The sequence below is a fragment of the Dipodomys ordii genome, unplaced genomic scaffold, assembly GCF_000151885.1.
Source record: "Dipodomys ordii isolate 6190 unplaced genomic scaffold, Dord_2.0 Scaffold18, whole genome shotgun sequence".
NCBI classification, from domain to species: Eukaryota; Metazoa; Chordata; class Mammalia; order Rodentia; family Heteromyidae; genus Dipodomys; species Dipodomys ordii.
This window is the reverse complement of record NW_012267234.1, coordinates 18,080,221-18,092,919: the sequence shown is the minus strand read 5'-3', so window position 1 is coordinate 18,092,919 and position 12,699 is coordinate 18,080,221. Positions and strand designations below refer to the sequence as shown.

General features: G+C 55.8%; 1 protein-coding gene across 1 annotated transcript; it reads right to left on the bottom strand.

Moving 5' to 3' along the window:
* Positions 1 to 3,114: 3,114 nt before the first annotated feature.
* Positions 3,115 to 10,926, bottom strand: Mlycd (malonyl-CoA decarboxylase). The gene is made up of 4 exons (XM_013012924.1): positions 10,778 to 10,926; positions 9,345 to 9,501; positions 5,823 to 5,972; positions 3,115 to 3,776 (listed from the first exon to the last, which is right to left on the bottom strand). Exons 1-4 carry the CDS (start codon positions 10,885 to 10,887, stop codon positions 3,243 to 3,245), a joined length of 951 nt encoding a protein of 316 aa, XP_012868378.1. The 5' UTR covers positions 10,888 to 10,926; the 3' UTR covers positions 3,115 to 3,242.
* Between the last annotated feature and the right edge of the window lie 1,773 nt (positions 10,927 to 12,699).

Here is a 12,699-nt window from a genome sequence, read left to right as displayed (position 1 = left end):
TGTGTGTGTGTGTCTGGGGTGTGTGTGTGTGTGTCTGGGGTGTGTGTGTGTGTGTCTGGGGTGTGTGTGTGTGTCTGGGGTGTGTGTGTGTGTGTGTGGTGGATTTAGCCATGAAGCCACGCTCTTGGCCTGGGCTTTGCAGGGATGGGGGAAGGCGCAAACCAGCTGGCGGGGGCCACATGGCCACACCTGCCCGTGGCGGTGGACAGGAGGCTAGGCCAGCCTCAAGGGGGTCACCGCGGGGAGACGGCGCACAGCGCGACGTGCCACATGGGCGTGAGCTGCCCAGAGAAGGGCACGAGGGAGGCACTCGAGCTGAGGGGCCGGGGGCGCAGTGTCCACTGTGGCAGGCAGAGGGGTGGCCAGGAGGTCATTCCGGGGTGAGCCTCACAGGCCCTGCCTGAGCGGACCCCCGTGCCAACGGAGCCGGCAAGCACCAAGAGCCAAAGGAACGGTCGTGGCCGCCAGGGTTCAGGGGCCGGCCCTCCACGGAGGAGCACGGTTGCCAGGGCCCCGGAGGAGGGCCTGGGCCCAGCTCCAGGGCCCGCGGACAAGGCCCGGGTGTTGGCTGACCATCAGGCGTGCGGGGCCTCCATGAATCGTGCACTCTCCGGGAGAGCCCGGTTCACAGCCTGGGAGACCGAGGTCCCGGCCACAGCACTCACAGAGACCCCACGAGGAGCAAGCCGGCCCTATCCAGGACCGGGGAGCCGGCCGCCCCCCTCCCCGGCCCCTCCCCGGCCCCCGGCCGCCTCACCTGATGATGGACGGCCGGGTGTGGCGAGGCGGCAGAGGTGACCAGCTGGTGGGGGAGGAGCAGGTGCAGTGGAGCTGGCCGTCCCCCAGGGGACACTCCCCCCCCCCAATTTGATGGCAGGGGAGCCGGGAGACAAGGGGCCAGGATGGCCTGTTTGTTGCATCACAAAGTCCTGCACGGGTGCCTGGTCAGTGAGGGCAGGCCCCCTCACGGCCACCCATCCCCACAGCTGAGGCCTTAGGTGTCCACAGTCCCGGAGATGGCCCCGGCATGGACCAGAGAACCCCACTGTGGGCAGCCCAGCGCAGTGGGGGGGGGTTGGGGGGGCAGGACCTGGGAGGAAGGGGGGAAGAGAGGCCTGAGCTGTGGGAGGAGGGGAGGCGGCGGGCATGGGCAGCCCTGGCATGCTGCACCAACTGAACTCCCAGAGCCAGGGCTGGCTCTTCCCGCTCCCCCCTTCCGCAGGCCTCAGGCCTGGGCTTCCCCCTGGCCCGCAGCTCAGGGGCAGACGCAGCAGCGTCACCTAGGGGCAGCAGAGGGGACGGAGCCCGGAGTGACAGCCAGGGCCGGAGACGTGCCCCATGCAGGCAGCGACCGGAGCCAAGCACATGCAGGGCCGAGACCAGAGACCCGTGTACACAGTCAGGAGGTCCAGGGGTGCGGGATGAGGCGCAGCTTTGAGAGGCGGGGTGGGTGGCTGGAAAAGGCCTTTTCACTTCCCTTTCATCCCAAGCAGGGATGGGGCTGGGGTCAGGGGTCTGAACAGCACCAGTCAAGGGCGGCTGGGGGCTGCATAGGCCTGAGCAAACCAGGCCCCCGTGGCGTAAAGGCTGCTCTCGCCACCCCTGCGGAGACAGCCCGGCTTGGGTTGGACCTGGCCCGGGCAGGCATGGCACGGGCCCTGCCACTGGTGCAGACCGGCTCCTCCCGGTGCTCCCTTGCCAGACACCACGGCCGGACTCCCAGATAAACGGGGCTGGAGGTGAGGACAGGTGGGGCTCTGGCCAGGCCCCAGGGCCCTGCTGCTAGGTGGTCTTGGGAGTGGCTGTGGGTCTGAGAGGCCCTGAAGAGCAGAGCCCTGTGCGCCGGGCATGTTTTATGTACGTCGCTGCGGCAGCGCCACGATCAGCAGAGCACCGCCCAGGCACCGCACGACTGAGGGTCTCAGCCCCACGGGGTGGACCCCTTTCAGGAGCTGCTCAGAGAGACTTGCAGCGCCCCCAAGTCCCTGAGTGCCACAGCCCTGGACCTTCTCGTCACCACCCTCCGCACCCAGGCCCCAGCCGTGGGAAGCAGCCGGTGTGCTCAAGCTGCCCGGAGCAGTCCCAGGACTCAGCATGGACCCAGGGCATTGTGGAGGTGGGCGGGGAACACACAGAGGGCCATTGGTCTTTGAGACCTATGCCAAAAGCCGAGAGAAGATGGTGAATGAAATTTGCGTTTTGGGGGGGCGGGGGTCTGGAAGGCGGTGGGGCTGCCATTCCTGCAAAACTTCCCAGTGCCAGGAGCAGCCTGAAGCAGGGCAGAGGCCCCAAACCACTTCCCCTGGGCCATCCCCCAGGCTGCGTCACCATAGCCAGCAGGCCACAGGAGCCTGGGAAAATGGAGGGAAGGAAGGGCAAGGGGCCTGTGTGCACGTGCTCTGATGCTGGACACGCACGCACACACGCACAGAACCAGCCCGAGATAAATGCAGACAATGTATCTTCCAGCAGACACACACACACTTATATATAGACACGGTACCGTGCACACACTAACACCTACCCACACGTGACCACAGATGGGGTCAGATAGCACACATGTGCACACGTCTCTTCCCGAGAGCAGTGCAGGCACCTCTGCATCTCTTCTCGGTGCACACCCCCAGCCCCATCAGCACGGGAGGGCTGGGGAATGGCCCGCAGACATCTCAGAGCTGATCCCAGCCTTACAACAACTCGAATCTTACAACCAATAATCACACTGAAAACTTTATTGAACAAACTTGTTCTTTACTATTTAGTTCACTATGAACCTGAATCACCGTGATTTTAAAGCCTAAAACCCAGCAGAGGTGTCCCGCAGACACGTCTTCCATGTACTTTACGTACAGTCTGGAACTTTTCACGGTTCTGAGCCGTGCAAGTGAGCTGGTAAAAGGCAACGCAGCTTTCCTTTTGTACTGCGTGGAGAACAATGACCGAACAGCCATGGCGGGCTGATGTCGCCCGCAGGAGAATCTGCTCTCATCCGGGCCGCAGCCTGCTTCTGGTGAGACGCCCTGGCACCAAAGGCGGCAGCAGAGGCTCTGGAGGGCCCAGGGCCCCCGGGGCGCGGGCACCGCACCCTCCCCGTCAGGGGGCGCATCTTCGCCAGGGCAGCACCTTGCCGAGGGAGGGTGGTACAGCCCAGCTGCGCCTCCACTCAGCGCCTGTGAGAAGTGGGTGTGGGTAGGTCCCACCCACAACACGCCCTGTCCTGGGGGCGGCCCCTGGGGGCAGGCTCAGAGCTTGCTGTGCTTCTGGAACTGGGCCACCAGGCCCAGGACCTGCTCGGAAGCTTTGATGGTCTTGGAGCCAAGGTAGGCCACGCTGTTGGTGCTCGTCTCCTCCAGGAAGTAGCGGTAGTTGACCATGAGGCCACAGGAGCTGGTGAGGCCCCTGGGGCTGCTGTCCGCCATCCAGTTGATGCGCCACAGCACGGCCCCGTTCTGCAGGTGGAAGTTGGCCACAGGGTTCAGGGCGTAGCCGCGGTGCTTCTCACCGTACAGGTACCAGGCACACAGCCTCATGAGGGGCGCCTGCAGCGCGCAAACCAGCTTCGCCGACTTCACCCACTCGTTGCTGCTCAGGTAGGCCCTGAGGGTCTCGTGAGCGGGGCCGCCCGTGGCTTCGGCGATGTCCCTGGACTCCGAGTCTGTGAACAGTTCGTTCTTCCCGTGCTCCTTGGCTTGCAGGCTCAGGAGCCCCAGAAGCCACTTGGTGAAGCCGGGGATGGGCGACAGGCTGGAGAACGCCCCCAGGTGAGGGAACTCCTTCTGTACAGCAGGGGCAGGGAAGGAGGTGGGAAAAGAGGTTCAGCAGAGGCAGCACCGCGTGGCAGGAGCCCTCTCAGTCTACGGCCATCGCCTCTGGCGTGGTGTGGCTGCCGTGACATCGGGGGTGGGCTACTGTGTTTTTCTTCTTCTTTCAAGGCACACTTACGTGGAATCTGGTCTGTGCGGGCCCTGGAGGGCTCTGGAGTCCCTAGGGAGGCCTTTAAAGTGGCACCTCCATCCGCACACTGAAGGAACACTGGCAGAACAAGATGGAGGCTGGGGCGCCTGGCTCACATGGGAGCGGGCCTGTGGCGGGTGTGGCAGCTGTGGTTTCTGACCTCAGACCTTCTCTCCCCTCGGCACCCCCACCCTCCTCGCCAGAGCCAAGGCTGATGGGGGCCGACCAGTGGCTGGTGACGGCCCAGCTACTTGCCGGCAGGCAGAGCAGGGGCGGGGTGGACGGGGCAGAGCAGGGGTGGGAAGGGCTTGTCACCACACATGTTTTCATCATCACTGTGCAAGCTTTATAGAGAGCTCAAGGATTATTTCCCGAAATCTGGCATTTTCGGGTTGTAAACTCGAGCTCACTGTGAAAGAAGGAAACGGTCATTGGCCAGCACTCTGACAGGACATTCTGCCCTCTGCTCTTCTCTGGCAGTTTTATATGGCTTAGACGCTTATATCTTGCACTATGAGTTTATGTTGTGAACATTTTCTGATCGTCATTTAAAATCCAACAATACCATGTTAGTGATCCAATAATATTGGAATAGCCAACTACACTGGGATCTGGCCTCACGAGCCCCGCCCCCGCGGGGCACCTACGGCAGCTCCCAAGGTTTTGCGTAGAATATCCCATCAAGGTTCTTGGGGCTTTCTGGCTCACAGCTGAGGCTCGAGGAAATGGAGGAAACCAAGGAGGTTCCTGGGCCAAAGAGCCAACTCTACCTCAGAAATAGACTGTGCGCAGATTGCACAGAGTTCAGGTTCTACGCTTAGTCTCCTGCCTTTCCTACCCTAACATGTTCCCCTTTCCCTGCAGCCTCACTAACACTGTCAGCAAAGAAAAAGGTCCTACGTACCTGTAATCTGTTATTTTAGAGGCAACGATCAGGAGGACTGTGGTTCAAAAGCAGCCTAAGCCAAACGCTCAAGAGACTCCATCTCAACCAATAAAAGCAGGTATGGTAGTACACATCTATCATTCCTGCTAGGCTAGATGTGTAACTAGGCATCACATGCTAAGCTAGCCAGAGGAAAAAGCGTGGCTCTATTTGAAAAACAACAAAAGCCAAGAAGCCTGGAGTGTGCAGAGTTCCTGTAAGCAGAGTTCCTGTAAGGTCCCTGAGGTCAAACTCCAGTACTAACAAACTAAAAACAACAGCAACAAAAGGAAATGTGAACTTAACCAGATGTGGCATGCTACTACCTCTGGGGATAAACCGCAGTGCCAATAAAGAGGCCGATTCCCAACGGAATACAAGCGGTCTGACTGAGGTCCCAGGAAGGGAGAGCTGCCACAGGGCCCTGGACTGAACCAGGCTGGGTGCCGGCGATCCGGAGGATGAGATTCTAGTCACCGTGGCTCTCCCATCCCCCAGGAGGCACTGGGAAAAGCTAGGCCCAGAGCTCACCACTCATGGCACACAGGCGGCAAAGAAAAGGCAGAGACCAACATAAGCCAACACTTTTACCTTCTCACCCTGGGTTAGCCTCCGCACCCAGGCCACACCCACACCGATGGGGGAGAGAGGCCAGCGGGGCTGCAGATGTGGTGGGGCGCCCGCACAGGCCAGGCTCAGTGAGGAACCGGGAACTGGACCATGCTGCCGGGGATGGCTGTGAGTGACGGGAGGCGGCCCTGGCCGGTGGCCAGAACGCACCACGCTCCAGCCCACCAGGAAGCTGGACTCCTAACGGGTCCTCTCCTCCTGCCTCTCCTGTGTCCTCCAGCACAGCTGCTCTCCCACCTTTGGGAGACCAACACCCGCAGGCTCGCTGCCGGCCTGGCCGTGACGGGGAGGTGCCTCTGCGGGGCTTGCTTACCTGCAGCTCCCTGACCACCTGCTTTATGAGGAACGTTCCCAGCTCCACACCCTGCAGTCCCTGCTGGATCAGGCTGATGGAGTAGAAGATGGCCGCAGCAATCTTGTTCTTGTCCTCTGTCTCCGAAAGAGGGCAATCCTTTACGATGGCCTGGAAACCACAGACATGGTGACCTGGCGGCCTGTGGCCCTCACTCCTCACCACCACCCCTCCAGGTCCAAGGGCAGCGCTCAAGGAAATGGGGGCCCGTGCAAATGCTGCTCTGCATTCGGAGGTAGCGATTCTGCAAGGTCCCCTGCGGCCTGCTTGGCGCGGTGTCACTTTTCACTGCTTTGAGATCCCTGAGCAAGCTCGAGCAGTAACTAACGCCTCTTTTTGTCTTTTTCAGGCCGCCCTGCGAACTGTAGCTCGCGTCATCTGTCCTTGCAGCACTGGGCACACCGTGCCGAGCCTTTGTCAAGGCAAATTGGCTGCACGTGGTAATTTCTTTAGAATTTTTTTTTTTCTCCTTTTCTTCAAAGGCCTGGTTTTCTGCCCGTTAGTGACTTTCGCTCCTCTCTGAACTCAGTTTCTCAGACTTCTCAGCAGGCCATACAGTCTGACATTGTTTTTCTTTTTCAAAATCTACCTTTGTATGGCTTTTCTAAGTGCCTTTTGATTTCATGCCAATAATCTGTTTTTCCTAAGTGAAAACACATCATCACAGGGACACAGACTTCAAGCCATCTAAGAAATGACTCAGGCTGGAGAGCCACTCAGGGGAACCCCCCACGGGCTGCAGGTCCTTCAGCCCTCAAGCTCTGGCGGCCACTTGACGGGGCGGCACAGAGGCATGTGGAAGCAGATGTGTCGCCTGCATGTGAAGATCGGACCTCACTCTGCCTGCAGCTACTCTGATCCGGGTGGGCTGGTCAGGATGTGGGCTGTGTTCGAATCCTTACTTGTTCTACCACGTTGGCACAGGACTGATGCTCTGCCAGGCCTCGGCTCTCACATGTCTAAATTGAGGCCAGAACATCTAACCTGCTGTTTTGATGCTATACAGGTGTGGACTGCGGACATAGAGCTGCTGCTCAACAGTAAGTGTAACCCCACCCCAATCCTTAAATACACAGCAGCAGCCCAGTGCGTGTGCAATTAGATGTTTTCTAGCATGCTCTATGACGGGCAGCTGCAGACAACCCAGCACCAGTGCCCACCTGGACTCTCAGACTCCCCCAGCACAGGCCCTCAGGGGTGACTCCTCTAGGCCTAGCTGTGCATTCTGTACTGACACCCGCTGCCAAAGCCCCTCAGAGAGGGGGCCTAACAACTCCTCCGCACAGAGAAACCTGCACGTTTCCTCCTGGTGCTAACAATACCTGCTCACTTGCCCTCATCAATTCCTGAGGAAACCCAGGCCAGGGCCTGCCTTGTGTGCAACCTTCTCATCCACTCACCTTCCCAGCGGCCTCTGCTGACCCCACACACACCTGACGCTGTGTCCTTGCGCCAGATCAAGGCCTCACCTCCCTAGCTTGCCTTCCCTCCACTAAAACCTCCTCTCCGGAAAAGCTCCTGCACAGCAAAACAGTGACGGAATGAAAGGAAATCTTCACCAGCTAGCCAATGGACAATGAGTTAACATTCAGAACACACAAAAATTCAACAGTAAACAACCCAATTAACGGGCAAATGAGCATACGGTCCTCAGAAGAAATATAAACGGCTGATAGATATAAAGCCTCGTATGGTGTTGCTGGGAATGTAAATGAGTCAACCACTATGGAAATCAATATGGAGGTTCCTTAACTACAAAGATGACCTTATGACCCTGACATGCTACTCTGGGCATGTGAAGCACTATAAATCAATACACAAGAAAGACACTTGCATGTCCATGCTTGTACAGCTTCATTCACCATAGCCAAACAGCAGAATCAGCTAAGGTACCAGCCATGGGAGAATGACAGAAGACATGGCACATACATGCCACGCATATTACTCAGCCAACTAGAAAAAGGAAATCCCGTCATCTTCAGCAAAGTGGGTGGAGGGGAGCTCGTGATGTTGAGAGATGGGTCAAGCTTAGAAAGCCCACGGTGGAAAGCATTTGCAATTATACTAAAAGAAGAAGCTAATGGGGATACGCTCTCCAAATTGATGGAGATGTCAGAATGAAACCCCCTGTATGCTAAACAACAACATCAGCACCCAGCTGTGCTCTTGTTTCCAGACTCCAGATCACCAGCTGGCTGTGCCACGTATCAGATCTTCCTGCCAAATGGCTCTAGACCAACTCACCACAGCAAGGGACCAGCCAGCCTGTGTCACAACCTCCACCTGACCAACAACACCTGGCCCACAGCAGAAACGTGGTCCTAAGTCTACCTTTGAATTTGTGTGTGTGTGTATGTGTGTGTGAGAGAGTCTTGGGCCTTGAACTTAGGGCTTTGCACTCCCTTGGCTTTTTCACTCAAGGCTAGTATTCTACCACGTTTGAGCCACAGCTCCACTTCCTAAATTTCTCAATCACACTGGACAACTAATGCTGGACAGCTAAACCTTGCATCCATCCTGCTATCCCTTCTACAACAACTGTTTCCTGCCTCACAGTAATGTCCTGGGACAAACCTCAACCTGTCTCAACTCAAAAGTTTACAGAGCCAGTGAATGCTCTCCTGCTTGCCTGTCTGTATCTGGGCATGCTACCTGTTTGCTGATTTTATTTACCCAATCACAAAGTCCACTAAAATTCAAAGGAATTATTGATTAACTTTTTTTTTTTGGTCGGTTGTGGGGCTTGAACTCTGGGCCTGGGCACTGTTCCTCCGCTCTTCAGCTCAAGGCAAGCATTCTACGCTTGAGCCACAGCGCCACTTCCAGTTTTCTAGTGGTTTATTGGAGATAAGACTTTCCTGCCCAGGCTGGCTTTGAACCATGATCCTCAGATCTCAGCCTCCTGAGTAGCTAGGATTACAGGCGTGAGCCACCAGCGCCCGGCTATTCACTTATTTTTGTGCTAGTCCTGGGGCTTGAACTCAGAGCCTGAGTGCTATCCCTGAGCTTTTTCTGTTCAAGGCTTATACCCTTGCGCCATAGTTCCACTTTTTGCTTTATGTTAGTTAACAGGAGATGAGTCTCATGGTCTTTCTTGACCAGATAATCTTCAGCTCTCAGCCCCCTGAGTAGGATTACAGGACAGGCATGAGCCCTTGGGGCTCCACTCAAAGAAATTTATTTTATTTTTATTTTTTGGGTCCTATCGTGGGGCCTGAACTTTGGGCCTGGGTGCTGTCCCTCAGCTCTTCAGCTCAAGGCTAGTGCTCTACCACTTGAGCCACAGCGCCACTTCCGGCTTTTTTCTTTTTGCTTATGTGGTGCTGAGGAATCGAACCCAGGACCTCGGGCATGCAAGGCAAGTGCTCTACCACTGAGCCACCTTTGCAGCCCCAAGAAATTTATTTTAAGAAGAGAAAACCGAGGCACACACATGCACAAAGTAGGATGCCTATCCTGCCTGAAGTGGCTGGCTGTAGGTACCTGGATGTTGTTGGTGATGTCACTGGTCAGCGCCACATACAAAACAATCAGGGGGTCGCCAGGGGTGGAGCAGTGAGAAGAGAAGTAACACCTCCTATAGGGCCCCACACGGCGCTTCATATCCAGCCAGTTTTTCACTGGATGCACGGCCTCGGCCCTGAGGAGGACAGCATTGGGACAGAGACAAACAGGTATTACAAGTGAAGTAACAATCCCTCATCCCTATGCGTGTTACCCGTTACAGCCCAGTGCACCTTTCAATACAGCTTTCACTGACTCACCAGGAAAAGTCAAAGAAAATACTTTTTTTTTTTTTTTTAATGTTGAATGCAGGGCCTGGGCACAGTCCCTGAACTGCTTTTGCTCAAGGAGCGCATTCTACCACTTCAGCCTGAGCTCTGCTTCTGGCTTTCTGTGTAGTTTATTTGAGATAAGAGTCTCACAGACTTTCTTGCCCAGGAAAGTGCTTTGAGCCACGATCCTCAGATCTTAGCCTCTTAAGAAGCAAGGATTATAGGCAAGAGCCACCGGCACCTGGCTAAAAACTACTTTTGAGTGAAACAGCATTGATGAGGACGTTGAGGACGTTTTACAAAGAAATTGGCATTCTTATTCCCAACACTTGTTTCAAAACACAAAGCTACTCGATGCCATTGCTGGACACCCTGCTTGACTGTGGACGCCCGTGGTGGAATGTGCTGTTCATGCTGTGACATTCAACATGGCTCCTTAGGCCGCCCTGCCCTTCTCATCACTGCTCAGCCCCACCCTGCACTGCTCAGCCCCACCTCCACTGCTCAGCCCCACCCTGCACTGCTCAGCCCCACCCTGCACTGCTCAGCCCCACCCTGCACTGCTCAGCCTCACCTCCACTGCTCAGCCCCACCTCCACTGCTCAGCCCCACCTCCACTGCTCAGCCCCACCTCCACTGCTCAGCCCCACCTCCACTGCTCAGCCCCACCCTGCACTGCTCAGCCCCACCTCCACTGCTCAGCCCCACCTCCACTGCTCAGCCCCACCGGCCACTGCTCAGCCCCACTGGACTACTGTTGTGCTTCCCCAGCGTGGGGGAGGCCAGCAGGCACTGTCACATGGTCCCACAGGACGTGACTGTGGTCAGGATGTGCATGCCTGTGGTAGACTGTGTTCTGTGCCCACTGTAGTGCAGAGATCGTTTCACAAGTGGTAAGATATATGTTTTGATTGCTAACACGGAAGCTTGGTCTGGTGACGCTCTGTCGCAGTGAGCCTTGGCTGATCTGGTTTACGTGGGAGGATGTGAGACTGAGCTTGGGTTACCACAGACTGAGTGTCCTCTGGGCCATGCCCCTGTCATGACATCCTATGGAGACCCAGGCTGTGACTTGAAACAAGATGTCATCTGAATGGACACTGGCTTTGGTCCCAGGGACAGGGCAAGCTGTACACTTACTCGCTGATCTTCTGAAGTACTTCGCAGGGTGAATGCCAGGTGACCCTTTCGAGGTTCAGGAAGCCCGAAGAAAACCACTCTGACAGCATGGCTTTCAGCACCCCATTCATCTCCTGCAGAGAGCAAGGGCACAGAAGATCAGAAGACTAAAGACTGAAAGGCTGCGGCAGCTTGTTGTGAGGCCTCCACGGCAAATCTACCTCGAGCCACATCTGGCTGTAACTCAGCTCTCTCTCTACTTGGACTTTACTGCTTCAGTCCACAGATACCTGTAGACTGAACTAAGCACACACCTGTTGAAAACATTACTAAATACATCAGCTTCATGTGACAATGACAGCTACATCTTAGGATAAAACTAACGGACTGTGCAGGGCCCCACACCCCTGCATTCTCTCTGGAATGTTCTTGGTGTGGTAAATAAACCCTTATTTCTACATTTGTCAACAGAAGTGTTTGCTCCAGTTCTAGTTACTGACCTTCATGGCTGCCACCTCTGCTGCTGGGGCACAGCTCAAGTGTGGCACCGTAATCTGCTTTAGTAGGACAGAAAACACCAGTGCAGCAGATCTGGGGAACTCTTCCTGATTCTGCTATCAGTTCTACTAAAGATCCATTTGCCCTGAAACCTTCCACACAAGAACAGAGCAAGACACATGAGACAGAGCCTACTGAGCTGTGTGGCAGAACAGGGCGCTGCGCAGGGCCGCCTCCACTGTGGCCCAGGGTACAAGGGCGCTTCCGGCTCCCTAGTCTTGCTGTTCAGCCAGGCACACAGCTGTTCACAGGGAGGACTGTGCTGGCCCGGGGGCAGCCATGTGCCGGCTGTGGTGAAGGAGCCAGCAGGCACAGATGCTCAGCAGCCACTGTGGAGAACCCTTTGCCTGCTCTGTTCTCAGGTTTTTCCCTGGCGGGCTGTACCAAGCAGCCATCTCAGGCTTACACATTAGTAAACGTCTGCATCCAAGCCCCTGGGGCTCAAGGCCAGGGCGGTCCCTCCACACCCGGTGGCCAGGGACCAAACTAGATTTGGCCTACAGACACCTCAAGAGGAATATTCATTTTGAACCGAGTTGCCTGAGCCTAATACACTGTAAGATGAGGTAAGATAGCTTTTCCAGGAAGAGCAACGAGACCCAAATCTGGGTCCACTGAGGACAATAGAGAGCACAATCGGTGCTGAACTGTGAGACTTCTCTGTCAAAGCGCTGTTATTTGTGTTTCTGTTACTTACAGAAAACTACATAGGAAGAGATACTATTAGTCTTTGTATGAGGTTCCTAAGAACACAAAAGGTTATCAGCTGTAAAGCGCAGCTTTATAAGCACTGTAAAAACTTAGCAGCACCATTTCACATTTAGTTGCTGTCAGGAGGGGCCTCAGCACCTGTCTACAAGTTGCAGTGAGGGTCAGTGGCTCACTTCTCAGAAGGCTGTCACCTCCACCTTTCTGCAGTGAAGCACAGAGGGGGCGTCAAGTACAAACCCAGCCTAACTGGCAGGAGCCAGGGCCAGGGCTGCTGCATGCATCATTAGACCCTGGTGGGTCTCAGGCGGGGAGGGCGGCAGGCAGGAATCTGGGGGCTGTCTTAGATGACATAGCACAGCTGGACAGTTGTTTAACTCCAGATTCTGTAACAAACCCTCCTTTACTAATTTATTAGTAAGTAAATGGGCAAAGTCCATTTCCAACTCATGTCTACAACTGTGTTCACTCATATGTGACACTCAGTAGAAGAGATACAAGGTGTGGAGAGACTGGTCACTGGGGAGTAGCAGGCTGAGTAGATACCACTGCTGAGCGATACAGAAGGCTCGTTTTACACCTGCCCACTTTGCACTTGACTAGAATGGTTAACCCTCACAATGTGCTCATCACCACGGGCCCTTCCCCTGAAAAATATAAACAGAGTACGTCCCCCA